This window comes from Mastigoproctus giganteus, chromosome 13, assembly GCF_048544385.1.
Source record: "Mastigoproctus giganteus isolate SK-2022 chromosome 13, ASM4854438v1, whole genome shotgun sequence".
In the NCBI taxonomy this organism is placed as follows: domain Eukaryota; kingdom Metazoa; phylum Arthropoda; class Arachnida; order Uropygi; family Thelyphonidae; genus Mastigoproctus; species Mastigoproctus giganteus.
This window is the reverse complement of record NC_143587.1, coordinates 133,818,341-133,842,561: the sequence shown is the minus strand read 5'-3', so window position 1 is coordinate 133,842,561 and position 24,221 is coordinate 133,818,341. Positions and strand designations below refer to the sequence as shown.

The window sequence follows — 24,221 nt, the reverse complement described above, 5'->3', positions numbered from 1 at the left end:
CAATTTGTACAGCAGTCTTCCATGTGCAACAATATCAAAAACAATATCAAATACAAGTATATGACTACAAAATTATTTTTGAAATTCAGTTCTTTTGTGACCACATCATCGTATCCAATTAAATTGGTAAGACAAGACCTCCCTTTAACAAACCTATTCTGTGTCCTAACAGTCCTGTGCAGAGAAATCATCTTGTCTAGATGATTCTGCAATGCATCTTTAACCAGTTTGGTTTTTAGGAGCATTAGCAACTAAGGCCATATTGCGCCAGGATATGCGGTGGTCATTCCCTGACCTTTCCGCATCCTCCATATTTGGTGGTGACGGGCTCGAACCCCGGTCTAATCCAGAAACGTGTGCTATGCACTGCTGCTCCTTCCCACCTGGCTACGGAGTCGCCTCTTTAACCAGTGATTCCATTATTTTCGCAAGAACACAAGTTAAACTAACAGGTCTATAGTTACTTGTGCCATGTTTTGAACCCCCTTTGTGAATTCGTGACACATTTGCACACATCCAGTCCAAGGAAGCTCTCATAATTATGGCTAAGGGTTTGCTTTCTTCCTTTGCTGCCTCCTTTAATATAAATGGAAAAATCCCGTCCACCCTAGGTACATTCCTTAAGTTTAACTTCAACAATTCCTCCCCCACTTTGCTTGCTGTTATTACAAAATCATCCTGTTAGAGTTTGATAAACGTCTGGCATTCTCCTCATGTGTAATATAGATAAAAATACTGATTCAATTTATCAGTTACATGGGCATGATCATCAATAGTCAATGCATCATTGGTCCTTTAGGTTGTCACAGACATTCTCTCAGATAAGCCAGACAAGCTGTACTTGCTACCTGAGAGTCTAAAACGTTGATGGAACTGATATTCAGGTGACATTCAAGACAAGTGGATTCAATTTCGGCAGAGTCCGGACGGCCTGTGACAGCCAAATCCTCTGCTTGCACCTTCATGATGGTGGGACTGTTAGTAACCCTGGGTATAACCTCCATGCACATGCACACTGTGGGTGACCACCAGGTGTGAACCAATGTAAGCAAGGGTCAAGGTGTGGCATCTACACCACAGTGAGGAATGCCACCCCTCTGAGTTACCAGGCAATACTAGGTGGTAGATGACTCTCATCAACCAGTTGATACCACCACTTTGCTTATTGGAGGCTTGAAGTGGTGGAACCCATGTTTAGTCTCCAGAGTTAAGTTCCGGTCAACCCTTCCCCATCTCTTCCATCATGCAGTATGAATGATGACTTTTGAGGTTATGGTGAACATTATGGAGATCCAATCATCCTTCCATTTCGAGGGTACAGCTCTAAAACGGTATTCGCAGGCTAGCAGCTAGTTAGTACACCGGACCAAACCTATTGGTAACTTTTTAGGAGGCTTCCGGATCATCTAGTGTATAATCTTGCTACCTCTACTCTGCCAGATAGTGACTGGGGGGAGTCCAAGTAGAGTGTATGCAGGGGCATTGTCGAGGCCACGTTATGTCAAGGATCTGGGTATATTCTTACCATGTGTATGCCATATCCAAAAATTTCATTACTCCATGTTCCCCCCACTTTTTCTTGCTATCGAATACATCATGAATTGTCAAACTAATAGAATAAGCTTATCTGCGAAAAGATCTAAACCTCCTAAACAATTACTAGTTCATTTCACAAATATAGGTGGTCTCAATTTTAATCTCAACAATGTCCATTTCCAATTGTAGTCTGCAAAATTCCATGTACTTTTTCTGACAGAATCTCAGTTATCAGTTGATTCAACCATTGCTCATCTCAGTTGCCCAAATTATTTGCTATATGACTCCTTTCGCCTCAAAGGTGGTACTTGTGCATATGTCCACTCCGATATTCCCTGTCAGAGACTTGGTAATTGGGAATCCCCTCGTTTCGATCTTCTCTGGCTTAAAATCTCTCTACCTCATTGTTTCAAATTCATCTGTTGTCTCTACCGTTCTCCCAACTCCACTAATCACTTGGAACTCTTTGACTTCCTCTCTTTGCAACTTGACTTTCTCCAGTCCAACTTTCCTAACAGTAAGGTAATTTTCCTTGGTGATTTTAATGTTCACAACTTCAGCTGGCTTCCGTTTTCTAGTCACACCGACCCAGCTGGTCAAGATGCTGAGGCTTTTGCAATTACTAATCACCTTGCACAGACTGTTCATTTACCTACAAGAATACTGGACAATCCTAACCATTCAACCATCACGCTTGAAGTGGGTGGTCCTTTAGGCACCTCAGATCACAACTTGATGATTGTCTCTTCTCCAATGGAGCCTTTATCTCATGGCTATTCCCAACCTCGTATTGTTTGGCATTACAAGAATGCAAAATGGGATGACCTGCGAGATTTCTTTTCTTCTTTTCCTTGCTTGGATTACTGTTTCAAAAATACCGATGTCAACATTTGCTCAAATCGTGTCGGTGAAATTATTCTTATAGGAATGGAATCCTTTATTCCACACTCCACTTTAAAATCTCATCCTTTATCTAAACCTTGGTTTTCCAATAAATGTGCTAAGGCTGTTCAAGAGAAGAATGTTGCATATCGTAATTGGCTTGTTTCCAAATCTTCAGATTCATTTTCTGCCTACACCAAAGCTCGCAACAATTGTAAAGCAGTTATTAATCAGTCCCAACTAGATTTTGAACAGGCTAAGAGAAGAAAACTTTCTTCTTGCCCTAATGGTAGCAGAGCATTCTGGTTTCTTGCCAAAGCTACTGGCTGCAACTTTTGCCCTTCTCTGCTCCCACCTCTGTCAAAACCAGATGGTTCTGTTGTCACTTCAGCCAAGGATAAAGCTGACCTGCTAGCAACCCATTTTTCTTTCAACTCCTGTATCAATGATCTTGGTAAAACACCTTCCACCATTCCCAACAAGCTCCAGTCAATGCCTCCTGTGGTCTTCCATCAAAAGGATTTTGACAAATCTTGATGCTAAGAAAGATCCAGGGTCCTGATGGTATTTCTCCCCTTGTTCTCAAAACCAGTGCTCCTGAACTTACTGCTGTTCTTTGCCACCCTTTTTTTTTTTTTTCACTTTCTTATTCCAAATGTGTTTTTCCTTTTGCTTGGAAATTTGCTCATATCCAGCCAGTTCCTAAAAAGGGTATCTTCAAATAGGCCTACAAGGTTGGGAAAGTTCATGTTCATAATGATTACACTCAACACCAACCATGCGATTAAATAAAATATTTTTACTGAAATTATATGTACAATGAATAATAAAAACTGATCTATAAGCGTTAAAATAGTTACAATGACAAAAATCCTTAAAATACAGGTAATCGTAGCTTTCGGAAGCGACAGCCTCCTTTCTCCTTAAGGATGTACAGCACATCCTTAAGTAGCAGGTTCACAGCACTCACACACGTGCCGTGAACCCCACCTGCGCACTGGAACCGGAAATGGCTCGTGAGCGTGCTATATGGAACTGATCGTCCCGTCCGAGGACAACAGTCTCAAGAAAGGGGATGTGAACGCACACCGCTATCTCTATTAATAATGTTATTGTTAGATAAACTAATTCGCAAGCTCTCGAGCCACTTGCGGTCCCAGAACCCATGTGCATGGCCCACAATGACCGCATCTTCTGGGGAGATCTGATGCTGCTTCTCCCAAAAATGCTCTGCCACAACAGACTTCCCATAATTCGCAGTCTTTATAGTATTCCTGTGCTCCCCCAGAAGATCTTTGAACTGCTGTCTCGTCTCACCAACATAACACTCCCCATGGGCACGTAATCTCATAGACTACCCCACTACTAGCATCTTTTGTTATGGGGTCTTTAACTTGGGAAACCACCGTGTGCAACCTCCATCTCCCGGAAGCTGCACACAGCAGGTCTGGCACTCGCGTAATGCTCGTGCAATACATTCAGTAAGGCCCGGATAGTAAGGAATGTATGCAGTGGCGACTGGCGTGGATGGCTCACTAGAATTGGGCTCCACCCCCTCTAATGTATTTGTCCAAGACTCTCTCTGGGGGTAGCCGCATTTTCTGAGATCTGCTGTGACCCTACTAATTTCCTTTTCTCTGTCCTCAGGGGTACTGCAGTGGGACCCAACCCTATCCAATAATGCCTTGGCCACACTATTCTTGTGTTGATTAGTTTGCGCTGAGCTATAATGAGTATACTGACTCCGGCACATCAGCTTTCTGTAAACTTCAGTTTTTAGCCTAAAACCTTTTCTGACCACCAATACATCAAGGAATGGGAGGGCTCCAGCTGCATCCACCTTCAAGGTAAATTGAATGAAAGGTGAGAAGCTATTAAGCACATTAAGTACTTCACCTTCCTTCTCCTCCTGTATAATGGTAAATGTGTCATCCACGTACCTTTTCCACTTATGAATGGGAAACTCCAACCCATCAAAGATCCTATTTTACAGTTCCTCCATGGCTAGATTGGCCACAATGGCACTAATAGGGGAACCCATGGCTGTGCCATGAACCTGCTTATACATAACCTCTTGAAAGACCATAGTAGTACTGGACAGGCAAAAATCTATACCCGTACAAATATCATCAATGCTTAGAAGAGACCTGGTATTTAAAGTATCGTCATTCTCCAAAGCCATTCTTACACATTGAACCCCATGTTTCATGGAGATACATGTAAATAGAGATACTACATCAAATGAAATCATAAACTCCCCTTCCCTTATAATCTGATCTTTAACAAAACCCACAAAATCCTTACTGTCCTTGATAACAAAACTAGAACGACCCACTATTGGGGAAATCAGCCTGGCTAAAAATCTCGACAGGGCATGGGTGGGGCTACAGGTGGGGCTACCTATAAAGGACACAATCGGTCTAAGTGGAATACCCACTTTATGCATCTTCTGGAGACCATAGAACATGGGCAGCCGGCATCCTGCTGCATGTAAAGACCAGAACACTTTCTTAGATATCTTTCCTGCCTTCAGCCAGCGTTGTATGATACTATTAATCTGCCAATCTAGGCCAACCAACGGATTTCTCCGGATTTTTCCCTATACGTAGTGGCGTCTTGTAAAAGATCTAAGGCTTTCTTATGATAATCATATTTATCCAATATTACCGTGGATCTGCCTTTATCAGCGGTTAAGATCACAATTTTGTCATCCTGTCTAAGTTCTCTCAACGCTCTTCTATGGCTAAAACTAAGGTTAGAAGGGGCCATCTTGGTCTGACTCAAAATAGCAGAAGTTCTAATATGTATTTCGTTGGCCTGTGTCACTGATAATTTAGTAATAGCTTTTTCTATACCCATGGCTATTTCCGCAATAGGTGGTTTTAGTTTTAGTATTAGTAACGGCTGCACGGTGCAAGAAAGCCTATGGCTTATGCTGCACCAGCCAAAAAAAAAAAAAAAAAACCGAACAAAACAATGATAAAAACAAAAAAATAAAATAAAATAATAATAATTAATAAATAAAAAAAATAATAAAATAAAAAATAAATAAAAAGGAAATTAAACCTATCATCCTATGTGCTTCCCTTACCCGAAAGTACTATCCAGATGACCTTTGAATTTCCCCAAAAACTGTCGGCCTCTACCACCCATGAAGGCAACTTATTCCAGTAATTTATAACTCGCTGGCTAAAATAAAACTTCCTGCAGTCCAATCTAACATTTCCCCCCGTAATTTGAATTTATGTCCCCTAGTTCTAGCATCATTTGTAATCTTGAAAATTTTGTCCTCATTCATTTTACTGATGCCTCTCAGAGCCTTAAACACCTCAATCAAATCTCCTCTAAGGTGTCTAGTTTCCAAACTCTGCAACCCACATATTCGAAGTCTTTCTTCCTAAGGACGCCCTTTTGCCGATCTCACCAGGCGAGTTACCTTTCTTTGCACCCTTTCAAGAAGCTCAATGTCTTTCTTTAGGTGTGGTCTCCATACTTGAACACAGTATTCCAAGTGTGGTCTAACATAAGCCTTATATAATAGGATTATCACGTCCCTATCTCTACTTGCAAAAGTTCGATAGATCATCGATAGGACTCCATGGGCCTTCCTTGCAACCTGTTTACAATGCTCAGAGAATTTCATGTCTGACCGTATAGTAACACCCAAGTCCCTTTCCTCCAGTACTGGGTTTAGTTGAACTCCACCAAGTGAATAAGTTTTTTTGGGATTACTGTTTCCCAGGTGTAATACCTTACACTTTGCTGGATTAAAGCACAGCTGCCATTTTTCTGACCATTCCTGAAGTCTATCTAGGTCTCTCTGAAGAAGCTCAGCTTGACAGTGATCATTAACTACTCTACCAATTTTAACATCATCTGCAAATTTAGACATCACGCCCTCTATCCCTTCATCAATGTCGTTTATGAAAATTAAAAACAACAGTGGTCCTAATATTGATCCTTGGGGAACCCCACTTCTTACATCAACCCAATCTGAGGAATAGCCATTTATCACAACCCTCTGCCTCCTGCCCTGAAGCCATCCTTCTATCCATCTAAGGATTTTCCCAGTGATTCCAACCTGTTCCAGCTTATAAAGCAACCGCTCATGTGGGACTGAGTCAAAAGCTTTGCCGAAATCTAAATAAACAATGTCGAAATTACTCCCTAAATCCAGCTCGTGAGTGACCCTTTCGAAATAGCGAACCAAATTTGTTAAACATGATTTTCCCTTTACAAAACCATGCTGAGTATCCTTGAGAATTTCAATTCGATCCAAATGATCCTGAATTCCACCCTTGATCATTGCCTCCATGATTTTCCCTACTACTGAAGTCAGACTGACAGGTCGATAATTTCCAACTTCACTTTTAGAGCCACCCAAGTTTAGGATGTACCAGACCGAACTTAGTACCCAAGCTCAATACTCCCTCCTGTTCCTTGGTTAGTTGCTTACCACTCAAGTTATGAATGAAATTAACACTATTATCATTATCTACAACCGCTGCCTCCTCTAGTAACTTATTAAATTTACTGATTTGCCTCCGCCCTATAGGTATATGAAATCTGGTTACTTTATCAAGACTAATCTCATTACCAGTGACAAATGAACTGAAGTTATACCACTATTAATATGTTTCAAAGCGAAACCAATTCGTCTTCTGATATCTCTCAGCTCATCATGTAACCTTACAAATCCAAATATGCAATATCCTTTTCTGATACCATAACCTTAGATCTTTTACCTGATAGCTTTTGATCTTTTACAGGACGCCACTACATATAGGGAAAAATCTGTTGAATCTTTCTTATGATAAATATGATTATCATAAGAAAGCCTTAGATCTTTTACAAGACGCCACTACGTATAGGGAAAAATCCGGAGAAATCCGTTGGTTGGCCTAGATTGGCAGGTTATTGGATAGGGTTGGGTCCCAGTGCAGTACCCCCAAGGACAGAAAAAGGAAATTAGTAGGGTCACAGCAAACCTCAGAAAATGCAGCTAACCCCAGAGGGTCTTGGACAAATACATTAGAGGGGTGGAGTCCAATTCTAGTGAGCGGTCCGCGCCAGTTGCCACTGCATACATTCCTTACTGCACGAGCATTACGTGAGTGCCAGACTCGCTATGTGCAGCTTCCGGGATGGAGGTTGCACACGGTGATTTCCCAAGTTAAAGACACCATAACAAAAGATGCTAGTAGTGGGGTAGTCTATGAGATTAGGTGGCCGGATTGTGGGAGTGTTATGTTGGGGAAACGGGGGTGGCGGTTCAAAGATCATCTTGGGAAGAGACTGCGAATTATGGGAAGTTCAAAGACTGCGAATTATGGGAAGTCTGCTGTGGCGGAGCATTTTTGGGAGAAGCAACATCAGATCTCCCCAGAAGATGCGGTCATTGTGGACCGTGCACATGGGTTCTGGGACTGCAAGTGGCTCGAGAGCTTGTGAATTAGTTTATCTAACAACAACATTATTAATAGAGATAGGGGTGTGCGTTCACATCCCCTTCTTGAAGCTGTTGTCCTTGGACGTATAGCTCGGGAATGTGCTATATGGTTCCATATAGCATGCTCCCGAGCCATTTCCAGTTCCAGTGCGCAGGTGAGGAATATCGATGGTGTTCCTGTGGAACCACATGTGTTTTTTTTTTCCTTGGTTTTTTGGTTTTTAGGAGCATTAGCAACTAAGGCCGTATTGCTCCGGGATATGCGGTGGTCATTTCCTGACCTGTCCGCATCCTCCGTATTTGGTGGTGACGGGCTCAAACCCCGGTCTAATCAAGAAGCGTGTGCTACGCACTGCTGCTCCTTCCCACCTGGCTACGGAGGCGCCTACCACATGTGTGAGTGCCGTGAATGCTACTTAAGGATGTGCTTTACAACAGAAGTATACTGTTGAGAAAGGAGGCTGTCGCTTCCGAAAGCTACGGTTACCGGTATTTTAAGGATTTTAGTCATATTATTTTATTTATTGTAAATATTTTAACTATTTTATCGCTTATTGATCAGTTTTTATTATTCATTGTACATATAATTTCAGTAAAAATATTTTATTTAATCGCATGGTTGGTGTTGAGTGTAATCATTATTACACTCAACTTGTCACCCTAAAAAGGGTGACAAATCCCTCCCATCAAATTATCGTCCCATTGCAATTACTTCTACTCTTTTTAAAGTAATGGGGAAATCAATTAACCACCAACTCTTAAATTACCTAGAAACCTTCCGTCTGATCAATGATCACCAGTGTGGATTCCGTCAGTGTCAATCCACTGGTGATATTCTGGCTTATGTTACCCATTTTTGGACAAATTCAATGGAAAAGTTCAGGGTAACACAAGCAGTTGCTCTTGACATTTCAAAGGCTTTCATTCACGTTTGGCATAAAGGTCTCCTAAACAAGCTTCCATCTTATGGTTTGCCAACTGTTTTTTGCAACTGGTTATCCAGTTTTCTCTCTGATCGCTCACTGAGGATGATGGTAGATGGCTCTCTGTCTTTAACTTTTTCACTAATGCTGCTGTCCCCCAAGTTTGAGTTCTTACCCCCATCTTTTCCTCTTGTATATTAATGACCTTCTTCCACTATCTGGAAATCCGATCCACAGTTTTGCCGATGATAGCACTTTGCATTCCACTTTCCGTTTTGAGAAACCTTGCCTTGCTCAATCAGCATCAACTTCTCAAATGCCGATCTCCAGGTAATTCACCAGTGGGACAAAGACAACTTAGTTGATTTCAATCCTTCTTAAACTCAGTCTTGTCTTATATTTCGCAAAAAGGATTCTTCTGCTCAAATGGTGACATTCCAATTTCTAGGCAAGTTGATATATCTCTTTTGGGGATTACCCTGACTTCTAATCTCTCTTGGCACAAATACATTACAAATATTGCTTCCTCTGCATCTAAAAAACTTGTTTTCTCTTTCACTCTTGGCATTACTTTTCTTCCAAACAGCTGTTCGCTCTGTACAAATCGCAATTCCACCCTAATATGGAATATTGTTCCCACATCTCGGGTGGTGCCCCCAAAACCTCTCTCAGGCTTCTAGATGCCATTCAGAAGAGGGCGGTGCCTCCGTAGCTAGATGGGTAGGAGCAGCAGTGTGTAGCACACGCTTCTTGATTAGACTGAGTTTCGAGCCCATGATCACCAAATATGGAGGATGCGGAAACGTCAGGGAATGAACACCGCATATTCCCGGAGCAATATGGCCTAAGTTGCTAATGCTCCTAAAAACCAAATAACAACAACAACACCAGAGGATGGCAGTTAGTTAATTAATGACTCCTCTCTAACAGAGTCTCTGTCTCTCTCTCTCTCTCTCCACTCGCTGTCTCATAGATGTACTGTTTCTGCTGCATGCTTTTTTTTACAGATACTTCCATGGGCACTGTTCACTTCTGAATTGGCTTCTATAATTCTCGCTCTCTCTCTCTCTCTCTCTGGCTCTCACCAGCCAACATCAATTTACTGTCCAACTTCAAACTCATAGAATCAACTTTTCATATTCCTTGTTTATTCATTCAACTGCTGATTTCTGGAACAACCTTCCTTCATACATATTTCTGAAAATTAGTCTACAGTCTACAGAAGTTCAAGTCTAATATCTTCTTTTGTCTTCTCAACCTCCAACCCAAGCACAGTACTAAGTGCTATATATTCTAATACCTCTCATGTTTGAGGTTTTTATATAAAAAAAAAATGTGTGTTAAGTGGTCCAATCTGATTCATCCCTTTCCTTCTAGAGTTTACATAAGTAAAGAATTCTTTGGTGAAGATTTCTCGTAATCTGCCTTCACCTGCCTATCTTCCTTTGTGACTTGATTACAGACAAACTTATATCTGTCGTATGCTTCTGTGACACCTGATAATGTATATGCATCCCATACATTTTTCTTCTCTGTTACGAGCCTCGTTAATTCATCTGACATCCATTTAGGCCTGAACCTTGAACAGTATTTCTTAGTTGGAATGAAAATCAAAAGCACTTCCCTTTGGACTTGATGGTAGTTACATCTTTAAGTAATTCCCATATCGATACATTGTGATCACTGTCACCCAGTGGTTCCTTTATCTGCAAATAATTCTTAATGCATGGATAATCAGATCAAGAGTATTACTCCCTCTGGTTGCCTCTCAAACAATCATCCAAAAAAGTCTTGATAGTGTGCACGTGATCAACCAAAAGTTCCAGTCAATATCCCCCAATAATAAGACATTCTGATTTACTGGCCCCTCTCTAATTTCCTGACAATTGCTCATTATACTCATCAGGCCTATAACACACACTTACTCTCATTTTTCCCTTCCCAGTGCTTATGTCACACCAAACAGACTCAACATTGCATTGTCCACCAACATCAATTGGATGCACTTCCTTATATTTTATGTTTCTGAACTAACAGCATAACCCCTGTCTATCCTTTCTGTACACCCCACATTTCCCAAATTCCAATTCTGCACTGTAAGCAGTATTCAGAATTGGAATTTGGGAAAAATTAGATATATCTGTGCGACACCACATCTCTGATATCTTGACTAGCACTTCAAGCTAATAAAATTTATTAACTATACTCCTAGGATTGGTGTACATGCAAATATACACGCACCTGTTTCTACTTAGTTACCCTAACACAGCCCATATATTTATTTGCTCCACTATTACTCCCAACTGTCCTGGAAATCTCCACTGCCTTGCTTTCCATGCTGCTGCTCATTCTAATAGAAGCAGTGCAAGAATCACTTTTGCCACTTCCTGCAGCCACTGTTAACCTTTTAGTCTATGTGCCTCCCCCCCCAACTAGCAGTTTCCCGACCCACCTAACTCACTAAATTCCTGTATATCATTCACAGCACTGCATGATCTGCATGCACTGCTCATTCAGTTTGTCAGCTATCTGAGCAGGATTATCAACAGTCGAACCATCAATATCAAGTCGACCAATCTGATTCATCCCCTTCCTTCTAGAGTTTATATACATAAAGAAGTCTTTGCTGTTTTCTTAGCATCCTTTGCCTTCACTTGCCTAACCTCCTTTGTGACTTGATAACAGACTAGCTTATATCTACCAGAGGCTTCTGTGTTGCCTGATAATTTATATGCATCCCATGCATTTTTCTTCTCTGCCACAAGTCTCATTAGTTCGTCTGACATTCATTTAGTCCTAAAACTTGAACAGTATTTCTCAATTGGTATGAAAAGCCTAGTAGCTTTCACGATTAATTGCTTGAATGCCTCTCATTTAGAATTTGCTGTTGGTAACATCATCAGTTGGTTTCATTGTACAGAATTTAAAAACTGTCTGAGACCACTTACGAAAGCAAAAACCTCTCCCTTTACCCCTGATAGTTTAGATTATATCAAGTTTGTCAATAAGCTTTAATGTTGTTCTTATTTTCTTCTCTGTATCACAGTGGTGTATTGCTAAAAAAAAAAAAAAAAATAGTACCGGAATGCTCGTTCTCTATAAGACTATATGATAATGCCACATCGACTGTACAGTAACTGAAACAGACTTCACACTCACAGTTCTAGGTGAATCAAAATGCAGCTTTCGCATGCATCACAGTATATCTCATTCGTTGGACGTCTTTATCTAACACATTGTACTTTAGTAAGAAACATTCAAGTTTCATTGCGAAATTTATATTTTTGTTTTTAAATAAATTTTTAAAGATTACTAAATATATATTTTTAGTAGCAATGCGTAAAATAGATATTTCTCCCTCCCCTTTGATTATTGCCATTGTTTCATAATATCAGGAGTATAAATTTAATGATTTTCTATTACAACATTTAGAAAAAAGGGGTTCGAGCCCGTGACCACCAAATATGGAGGATGCAGAAAGGTCAGGGAATGACCACCGCATATCCCCGGAGCAATACGGCCTTAGTTTCTAATGCTCCTAAAAAACCAAATAACAAACAAACAATTCATACAACAGCCTTTTATGTGCAACAATATCAAAAGATTTCCTGAAATCCAAGCATATGATATCAAATTATTTTTTGCATCCAGTTCCTTTGTTTCTGCATCATAGTATTCAATCAAATTGGTCAGACAAGATCACCAGTTAACAAAATCCATGTGGTGACTGAAATATAACTCATTCCTACCTAGATAGTCATGCATTACTTCTTTAACCAGAGATTCCATTATTTTACCTGAAACAGATGTTAAGCTAACAGGTTCGTAATTACTGATGTCACACTTTGATCCCACTTTGAAATGAGGATACATTCAGACATCTCCAGTCCACACTGTATCCCGAGGTGCTCTCATAATTATGGCTAAGGGTTTGCATATCTCCTTTGCTGCCTCTCTTAAGATAACTGAATACAACCCATTCACTCCATATGCCTTTTTTTTTTACATTTAACTTCAAAAATTTCTCTTCCACTTTCTTCTCAGTTATTACAAAATCATTTAGCACCCTGTTGTTTTTCTTTTCATCCTTTGCCAAATACATTTCATAATCTGACCGAGCTTGCCTAACCTCCTTTGTAACTTGATTGCATGCAAGTTTATATCTACCATAGGCTTCTCTATCACCTGATAATTTATATGTATCCCATGCATTTTTCTTCTGTGTCACGTGTCTCATCAGTTTATCTGATGTCCATTTAGGTCTAAGCCCTGAACAGTATTTCTCATTTGGTAAGATTAACCTAGTAGCTTCTATGATTACTTCGCATTGAGAATTGCTTCACCTGATTGCTTCACATTGAGAATTTGCTGTTGGTAACATCATCAGTTGGTCCCATTGCATATAATTCAAAAAAATGTCAGAAACCACTCTAGTCACCTTTACCAAAGGAAAAGACCTTCCCTTTACCCTTGATAGTACTTACTTCTGTAAGTAAATCTCACATCAATATACTGTGATCACTGCCACCAAGTGTTCCTTTTTATCTGCGGATTCTTAATGCATGAAGAATCACTGCTGGTAATTATAATCAGATCAAGAGTACTGCACTCTCTTGTTGCTTAACATGCTACTGTAGGAAACAGCTATTCAATAAACCCACAAAAATCTTGATAGTGTGCGAGTGACTAACCCACAAGTCCGAGTCAATATCTGGAAAGTTAAAATTCTCCACTATAAGATATTCTGATTTACTGCCCCACTATTTCTCTGTATAATTATTCATTATAGCTATCATAGTCATTTGGCCTATAATCCACTCCTCATTTTTTTTTTCCAGTGCTTACATCACACAAAACTGACTCAACATTGCACTGCCTCTGATTTTATGTGCTATGCTTCTTAACTAAAAGACTAATTCCTTCCCCCCTTCAGCCCTGTCTGTCCATTCTATATACACTGTACTCCCCCGTATTTAAATTCTGCATCCCTTATATCTAAGTAACCCCACCTCTCTGATATTACCACAATATAATCATTTGATGATCGACCAGTACATCAAATTTATCTACTATGCTCCTAGAACATGCACTCATTCTTACTCATAGTTGCTCTAACACAGCCATTTGCTTTATCCATGAGGACTCCCAACAGGACTTGAAATCTCCAACACTTCGCTTTCCAGATTGTTGCATGTCCCAATATAAGCAGTGGAAGAATTACTTTCACCTCTGCCTGCAGTTTTGTTAGTCCATGTATCCCCCACGCTAGCAATTTTCTGACCCACATAACACTGCCTTGATAGCATCAGCAAATATTCTTACACCCTTTCTATTTAAGTGTATCCCATCTCTGTAGAAAATCTCTTCTGTTCAGAAGCACAGACCATGCTAAGAAAAATTCTACCCCATGAGCCTTGTGCAGTCTCTCTCCAGGGTTGAATTGATTGAAAAGGCTCTCATCACGTACTCCTTCCCATCATGTCCAAGCAGAATTGCAGCTACTTTCAAATTTAATCCTAACTCGAGACTCTTTCTTCACATTCCTCAGTAATGTTAATTTTACATTTAAATTTAATTGCCAATGCTACACTAAAGTAATACATACCTAAATACAGTAATAACACTAGTCTACTCTCACGTTATACACAATAATACATATTACATAACAAGTTTATGTTATGCATTATGCTATTTTAAAGTAATTAATATTTTATTGTAAATAGGTCATTACATTAATAATAGTTACCATTCTCTATGAATGACTTCAGATTACAATTTTACTAAATATAACTGAAAGGGGAATGTATTTAAATAACATTTTCAAAAATATTTTGCACATACTTCAAATTTTCCAAAGTTCAGCAAGCCAGGATAGGATAACTCAAATGGATGCAAGTGGTATGCACTTAGAACTAAATTTAGTGTAAATGCTGAGATCATGGAACACAAGAACTGTAAGAAAAAAATACTGATTTTGTATTGAATTCATAGGTTATACTATTTCAGAGTGTGTACAGCATCAATTAACATCTAATGAAATTAGATAAAAGGTATATCAAGAAACAATTTACTAATTAATGTTAATTTTTTAAGCTACTATGAAGGTACTGGATTATTTGAAAAAAATAAATAAATAAAAACACAATCAGCACAAACAGAAAACTTTAGCATCTGTCAAAAAAGAAAAAAAAAAACAATTGCCATTAAGAAACTGCATTAGCATTTCTTTTATATAAAACTTGTCCTCTGCAAGAAGCAGCAATGAAAAGAGAAAGATTACATGTAACAATTCTGAAATTAAATTTAAAAAAAAATTCATGTTTCAAATGATACACATTAAAATTATATGGATGATAATGAAGCTCCCTGAACATAAATTAATTCATACATTTCACATAACAAACATCTGCTGTCTTTCAAACTGCAGTTTGGATATCTCCTCTCAGGTTTGCTTTCAAATAGCAGACATAAAAGACTAATTGCAATTATCAAAAATACGTTAACATAATAAACCTGTAAAAACTTGTATTATAAACAGAACTGCCTTCAGGTCTCCACAATTTTTCAAATGTCTGTCTAGCCATATGGTCTTATGGTGAGTAAGGTATAGTAGGGTAAGATGAACGAACAGCTGGGTACCAAAACTGATACATGAATTTAGACTACATCGAGCCTTAAAATTCCTTACTAAGAGGATAGGATATTATTTGTTATGATAATATAGTGGCTATGCAATTTTTCACACATCATGGTCTAAACTCCCTATGCCATAAAAAATCAAAACCATTTTCCACCATATGGATAGGTGTTCAATACTTGTCATCAACTAAAGAACTTTCAAAATTTTTCAAGGCTTCAGTTTATATCACACAGACCATATCATTTTCCACAGGTCAATCTAAATTTCAAAAATATCCTTTGAACAAATGGCATCACCAATAAGTAATGTACTTCATAACTGATAAAGCACTTGAAGAATTTGTGTATATCACTAGTACTGCTAAGTTCTTATATGATCCAAGGCTAGCTGAATTTCTTACCACTCAGCAGTGTATACGCTGCATTCATGGGGAATCTGCTCAGATATATAGTAGTGTCTGGAAAGGCAAGGCAGATTCCACAGAAAGTATTCTGACTGAGCCATATTACCATGCGGCTCGAAGTCAGAATATTGTTAGAATATCCCTTAATTTTGAAGTCTTGTTATTTGTTATTTGGTTTTTTTTTTTAGGAGCATTAGCAACTAAGGCCATATTGCTCCGGGATATGCGGTGGTCATTCCCTGAATGACCTTTCCGCATCCTCCGTATTTGGTGGTGACGGGCTCGAACCCCGGTCTAATCAAGAAGCGTGTGCTACGCACTGCTGCTCCTTCCCACCTGGCTACGGAGGCGCCTTGAAGTCTTGTGCACAACAACAGGATATGTATAAATGCCCATATTCTTGGTATTTAAAGCATCTTTGAGGAATCTGATATACATGTGGCTATACTGGACAGTGAAGATACATAGCTGCAATTAAATTATTTTAGTATTAATATTAGCCATATGGTGCAAGGAAGCCTGAGCCTTATGCTGCACCAGCCAAAAAAAAAAAAAAAAAAAAAATAAATAATAATAATAAAATAAAATAAACAATTAATAAATAATAATAAGAGAAAATGAAATAGACAACCTATGCGTTTCCCTTCTCCCATCGGTAACTATTCCCCTGACCTCTGAATTTCAAACTGTCAGCCTCTACCACCCATGTAGGTAACTTATTCCAAACTTTTCTCCCTGTAGCTTGAATTTATGGCCCCTAGTTTTATAATTAATACGTACGTTGGCATTCGAGGTGAACGGACGCGCTTAGACAGGGCTCCTCAGTTAAGTGGTTTACTTTTGGATAGTGCTTTTAAATATTTGATTTATTTAGATATTGTTGGATTATTTTGTTATAGGTTTTCCTGTAACTGTTTGATTTTAATAATATTATAGATATAATTTTTTAAAGTTACTTTCATTGATATTTATTTAATTTTATAATGGTAGTTACGAGATCTGCCTTAAACACGTCACAGGGTATCGTGACTCACGCGGAAATAGCAGATGGCGATTTACGGGTGAGTCATGATTTAATCCGTTGTGGAACCTGTGGAATGTTTTCCAAGGTCGACCTGGTGACTAATCCTACCTCACCTGGGGATTCTTTTCTTTGTGATAGATGTAAGGAGTGCACCGATCTTAAATTACAATTTGGTGCACTGGTGGAACAATTTGAATCCCTGAAAAAACGAGTGCTTGCCCTCGAAAATAATGCTTCTGGGAGCTCGTCAGGGACTCAAAACTCCAGCAATCTACCAAGTGATGCACACCCGATTCGAGCCTCAAAACAGAAAAACCAAGTGCAAACTACCCTGGTTAAAAAGGACATTGTTTTATTAGGAGACTCCATTGTCAGGGAAACGGGGAATATTTTTTGTAACAAAGATAGGTGGAGCAGAACCAGGGTATGTCTGCCGGGAGCAACTATTGATGATGTCACAAACAGACTGTCAGATTTTAAAGGGGGTAAAGAAAATATTATTATTCATGTGGGAACAAATAATATTAAACGTACACGATCTGACGATTTGTTGGAAAAATACAGGACCATGCTGAGGAAATGTCGCGAGCTAGGCCATAATGTCTATGTGTCTGCAATTCTGCCCAGACACGATAGGAGGGATTATATGTTAAGAGCCTTGTGGATTAACTCAAGACTTGAAGGAATCTGCAAGGCTTTAGGGGGTAAATTTCTATCAGCATGGCCCACACTTGTAGGTAGAAGGAATTTGTTTTGTAGAGACGGGATACACTTAAACAAAGGTGGTGCAAAAGTTTTTGCCAGTATTATTGAGGATACCTTAAAGGCTCAGGGAAACTGCTAGTTAGGGGGGATGTGGGTAATACTGACACGCGTTTATCTGATAATATTGGTCAATGTAACTCTTGCACATACCTTAAGAGTTCTTATCTATTACCCCAACTGGACGTATTATCTAGATGTTCTGGGGCCAAAGACGTTTCACGTGAGCGGGTAGCTAATATCAGGGAAGAGAGCCTAAAAAACTTCAAGGGTTGTGTTAGGGTTGTTAAATATACAAGAACAGTAAATCTTAATTGTTTATACAGTAATGTTAGAAGTGTCGTCAATAAAATGAGCGAATTCGAACTGCTGGTTAAAACAAGTAACGCGGACATAATAGGGCTTACAGAGACGTGGTGCCACCCGGAAATTGGGGATGATGAGTTTCAGTACGGCTTGTATAATGTATTTAGGAAGGATAGAGTAGATAGAAGGGGTGGTGGGGTAATGCTTCTTATCAGAAGCAGCCTGAGTGCGACGATAGCTTTCCCGGATTCAGACATTTCACATGCTAGTATAGAGTCTGTATGGTGTGAGATAGTTGGAAACAAAGGTACAATGCGAGTAGGAGTAATCTATAGACCAGGTGATTGTGAAGACTATGACAAAAGCCTCTACATGCAAATGGAATGGGCAGGTAAGCGTCAATATCTTATTATGGGTGATTTCAATTTGCCTCTAATTGATTGGAGTAAATGGGAAGAAAACTCGACATGGGGAACAAAATTTTTAAATCAACTAGATGACTGCTATTTCTATCAACATGTCAGAGAAAGTACTAGAGAAAAGAATATTCTAGACCTCATCATCACACATGAATCAGATGACATAACAGGGCTGACAGTAGAGGAACCAGTAGCAGGAAGTGATCATGGAGTTCTACGGTGGATGATGACGAGAGAGGTAGCAGAAGTAAAAGGCAAAGGAATGGGTTTTAATTTCAGAAAAGGAAATTATGATGCCTTAAGGTACTACATGGCCTCTATTAACTGGGTAGATATCGCGCAGAGAATGAATACAATTGAACTGTGGTACGCTTTTAAAACATTAATCACAGATGCCTTGAATGCGTATATACCATTAAAAAAATACTCCACGAGAAGGGTTCCAAGTTGGATGAATAGTGAAGTTGCCACATTACTTGAGCAGAAAAAGGTGGCATGGAAAAGTTACAGAGCAATAAAAAGTACTGAAGCCTATAACAGCTACAAGGTGATGTGTAATAGAGCCACAGAAAAGGTTCGACAGGCAAAGGCAGTTTATGAGAAATCACTAGCAAACAGAGCAAAGAGGGGGGATAAAGAATTCTTCACATATATAAATGCCAAGAAGAGCAGGACAAACCAGATCGGACCTTTACGTAAGGGAAAGGGGATAGTAATAAATACACCAGCTGCCATTGCAGATGAACTCAACAGTTATTTTGCATCGATATTTACAAATGAAAAGCCTTTTGTGGCAATGGGAAATTGTGGGAACGAAGATAAAAAATATGTAATTAATGATATTGAAATTTCGCAAGATTATTTAATGAAAAAACTTTCAAGCCTACAGACCAGTAAGGCTCCTGGAGTTGATGGAATATACCCTATAATCTTGAGAGAGGGGGCAAGCGAGTGCATTGAACCACTGAGGCTGGTTATGCGAGCATCACTAGACTCTGGGGAGATTCCCTTGGATTGGAAAAGTGCAAATGTATCTCCCATACATAAGGGTGGCTCTAAAAGTGAAGTGGGAAATTATCGACCTGTCAGTCTGACTTCAGTAGTAGGGAAAATCATGGAGGCAATCATCAAGGAATTCGGGGTCATTGGGATAGAAATGGAATTCTGAAGGTTATGTAGCATGGTTTTATAAAGGGAAAATCATGTTTAACAAATCTGGTTCGCTATTTTGAAAGGGTCACTCACGAGCTGGATTTAGGGAATAATTTCGACATTGTTTATTTAAATTTCAGCAAAGCTTTTGACTCAGTCCCACATGAGCAGTTGCTTTATAAGCTGGAACAGGTTGGAATCACTGGGAAAATCCTTAGATGGATAGAAGGATGGCTTCAGGGCAGGAGGCAGAGGGTTGTGATAAATGGCTATTCCTCAGATTGGGTTGATGTAAGAAGTGGGGTTCCCCAAGGATCAGTATTAGGACCACTGTTGTTTTTAATTTTCATAAACGACATTGATGAAGGGATAGAGGGCGTGATGTCTAAATTTGCAGATGATGTTAAAATTGGTAGAGTAGTTAATGATCACTGTCAAGCTGAGCTTCTTCAGAGAGACCTAGATAGACTTCAAGAATGGTCAGAAAAATGGCAGCTGTGCTTTAATCCAACAAAGTGTAAGGTATTACACCTGGGAAACAGTAATACCAAAATAACTTATTCACTTGGTGGAGTTCAACTAAACCCAGTACTGGAGGAAAGGGATTTGGGTGTTACGATACGGTCAGACATGAAATTCTCTGAGCATTGTAAACAGGTTGCAAGGAAGGCCCATGGTGTCCTATTGATGATCTATCGAACTTTTGCAAGTAGAGATAGGGACGTGATAATCCCATTATATAAGGCTTATGTTAGACCACACTTGGAATACTGTGTTCAAGTATGGAGACCGCACCTAAAGAAAGACATCGAGCTTCTTGAAAGGGTGCAAAGAAGGGTAACTCGCCTGGTGAGATCGGCAAAAGGGCGTCCTTATGAAGAAAGACTTCGAATATGTGGGTTGCAGAGTTTGGAAACTAGACACCTTAGAGGAGATTTGACTGAGGTATTTAAGGCTCTGAGAGGCATCAGTAAAATGAATGAAGACAAAATTTTCAAGATTATAAATGATGCTAGAACTAGGGGACATAAATTCAAGTTACGGGGGGAAATGTTTAGATTGGACTGCAGGAAGTTTTATTTTAGCCAGCGAGTTATAAATTACTGGAATAAGTTGCCTTCATGGGTGGTAGAGGCCGACAGTTTGGGGAAATTCAAAGGTCATCTGGATAGTACTTTCGGGTAAGGGAAGTGCATAGGATGATAGGATTAATTTCCTTTTTATTTATTTTTTTATTTCATTTTCATTTTATTATTTTTATTTATTTATTAATTATTATTATTTATTTATTTATTTAATTTTTGTTTTTATCATTGTTTTGTTCGGATTTTTTTTTTTTTTTTTTTTTTTGGCTGGTGCAGCATAAGCCATAGGCTTTCTTGCACCATACGGCCGTTACTAATACTAATACTAATCATTTATAACTGTGAAAATTATCTTCATTCATTTTACTATTGCCTCTCAGAGCCTTAAACACCTCAATCAAGTCGCTTCTAAGGTGCCTGGTTTCCAAGATGTGCAACCCACATATTCAAAGTGGTGAGTTACATGTCTCTGAACCATTTCAAGAAGCTTGATGTCTTTTCTTAGGTGCAACCTCCACACTTAAACGCAGTATTCCAAGTGTGGTCTAACATAAGCCTTATATAATGGGATTATGACATCCTTAACTCTACTGTCATGTGAAAAAACATCAATAGGACACCATGGGCCTTCCTTACAAAATGTCTACAATGCTTGGAGAACTTCATGTCTGACTGTAGCGTAACTCCCAAAACCCTTTCTTCCACTGCTTACTTTAGTTCAACTCCACCAAGTGTAGTATAAGTAATTTTGGGGTTACCGTTCCCCAGGTATAAGACCATGCACTTTGCTGGATTAAAGCATAGCTGCCACTTTTCTGATCATCCCCGAAGGCTATCTAGGTCACTCTGAAGAAGCTCTGCTTGGAGGTGATCATTAACTACTCTACCAATCTTTACATCATCTGCAAAAATTTAGACGTCACGTGCTCTATCCCTTCATCAATGTCGCTTAAGAAAATTAAAAACAACAGTGGTCCTAATACTGATCCTTGGGGAACCCCACTTCTTACATTAACCTAATCTGAGGAATAACTATTTATCACAACCCTCTGCCTCCTGTCCTGAAGCCATCAGGCTATGCATCTAAGGATTTTCCCTGTGATTCCAACCTGTTCCAGCTTATAAAGTAACCACTCATGTGGGACTCAGTCAAATGCTTTGCTGAAATCTAAATAAACAATGTCAAAATTATTTCCTAAATCCAGCTCATGATTGACCCTGTCAAAACAGCTAACCAGATTTGTTAAACATGATTTTCCCTTTATAAAACCATGCTACATAACCTTCAGAATTCCATTTCTATCCCAATGACCCCGAATTCCTTGATGATTGCCTCCATGATTTTCCCTACTACTGAAGTCAGACTGACAGGTCGATAATTTCCCACTTCACTTTTAGAGCCACCCTTATGTATGGGAGATACATTTGCACTTTTCCAATATAACAGAATCTCTCCTGAGTCCAGTGATGCTCTCATAATTAGCCTCAATGGTTCAATGCACTCACTTTCCGCCTCCCTTAAAATTATAGGATATATGCCATCAGCCCCAGGAGCCTTACTTGCCTGTTGGTTCGAAAGTTTTTCATTAAATAATCACGTGGAATTTCAATATCATTAATTACATATTTTTCAACTTCACTGCCATAATTTCTCATTGACAAAGGGTTTTTCTTCTGTAAACATCGATGCAAAGTAACTGTTGAGTTCATCTACAACGTCAGCTGGAGTATCTAATACTGTCCCATGTCCATTACATAAGGGTCTGATTTAGTTTGTCCTTCTCTTCTTTGCATTTATATATGTGAAGAGTTCCTTATCCCCACTCTTTGCCAGCCTAACCTTCTTTATGGCATTATTACAGATCAATTTGTAGTTGTTATAGGTTTCAGCACTTTTATTGCTCTAATTTTTCCATGCCGTCATTTTACTTTACTCATCTGGCTAGTCCAGTCGGAAAAGCAATGGTCAGGCCACACTCTGAGTACTGCGTACAGGTCTGGAGGCCTCATTTTAGAAAGGATGTAGACTTGCTAGAGCAAGTACAGAGAAGGGCAACAAGATTGGTGAGAGGAACAAAGGGGTTCTCTTACAAGGAGAGGCATAAATTCTGTAAGTTGCAGCATCTGGAGACTAGGCACCTGCGAGGTGATCTGAGTGATCTGATTGAGGTGTACAAGGCCTTGAATGGTTTGAGCTGGCTCAATGCTGAAGGGATACTTCCACTTGCTTAGATTAAGAACCTGAGTGGGCATAGATTCAAATTGAGGAAAGACAGTTGTAGAATAGATGTGTGGAAGTTTGCCTTTAGCTAGCGGGTAGTTGATTGCTGGAACAGACTTCCATCTGTTGTTGTGGAAGTTGATAGCTTAAATAAATTTAAGGCTGAACTAGACAAACATTTGGAGTGACCGGATGGGTGAAATGGGAAAGGTGGTTTTTTTTTTTTTGGGCTGATGCTGTATAAGCTTTCTTTCTTGCATTAACTAATGCTAATGCTAAAATTAGAGGAAGCAGACAATGAATTATGGCCTGTAGATACAAGGAAGACAATACAGAAATCCAATCAATGGACCCATAAAAGCAGCAAAGAAAAGTCCTTGTTTTTTCCATCAAAAATCTGATGCTGAAGAAAGCTTTATAGAAAGTGATGGATGGATTGGACATTAGAAAAAAATGTTATGTTATTCGTGTATCACATATTAGCAAAAAGAAAAATTATCCACTGATCAGCCTGCTGCTCAAAAATTTACTGTAGATTTAAAGTCATTTATTAACAGAGAAAAATTGACTGTACAACACTACAATATGGACAAAACAAGTCTAAACTATAAGATATTGCTTACAAAAAATGGCGAAAAAAGTGGTCTGCCACATCAGGATACACAGATTAACACATAAGATTAACAAAAATCCTAAGAAAATCGCAGTAGCTATCTGCAGCAATACAACTGAAACTCACACATTGCCACTTTTTGATGGATGTAAATCAAGTAAGACTAGAACTTTTAAAAATATACATTGTTCATCTTTATCAGTTTATTACCACTCAGGAAAATCAGCAAGGAAGGATTTTGCATTACTAAAATAATGAATTTGTACCTTCTGTAAAGAGACACTTGAAGGTAATAAGCTTAACTGAAAAGGCTATTCTCTTTAATGCTCCTTCACAACTCAGTTGTTAGGAACTCAAATAAGGAGACATACAACTAACGTTTTTAACACTTTTACTTAATTCTTGATCCAGCCTATGCATCAAGGGGTTCTAGAATGTCAAAAGAGACAACATAGGTGAAAGTATTAGAGTTGAATTTGGAAAAAACAGAAGGCACAAATATAGACCTTATAGAATCAGTAAAAATCATCCACATCAAAAATGTGTTTACAATATAGCATTTGCATGGAATGTAGAATGAAATTTTAAGTTCATCATTTATTAAATCTTGCAGAAAACTTTGACCTGAGATTGACAATGCTAACGAAAGTCCTGAACTACAAGAAGATAAAGAAGAATATGGTTTATTAACTGGTTTCAGACAAACTGAAGGTTCCAAAGAGTTACTGCAAGAAGACATTCAGCCACAATTTTTAGATAATAAAATTATAGGCAATGCAGAACTTATAAACACCATGAGGGAAACA

General features: G+C 38.9%; 1 protein-coding gene across 1 annotated transcript in view; it reads right to left on the bottom strand.

The window, feature by feature from the left end:
* The window catches only part of LOC150076454 (H(+)/Cl(-) exchange transporter 7-like), a 474,124-nt gene that overhangs the window by 215,998 nt on the left and 233,905 nt on the right, over positions 1-24,221 (bottom strand). Inside the window, exon 10 of the mRNA XM_090387363.1 lies at positions 14,632-14,742. Coding sequence (XP_090243489.1) covers positions 14,632-14,742 — 111 coding nt within the window. The remainder of the gene's footprint in view (positions 1-14,631; positions 14,743-24,221) is intronic.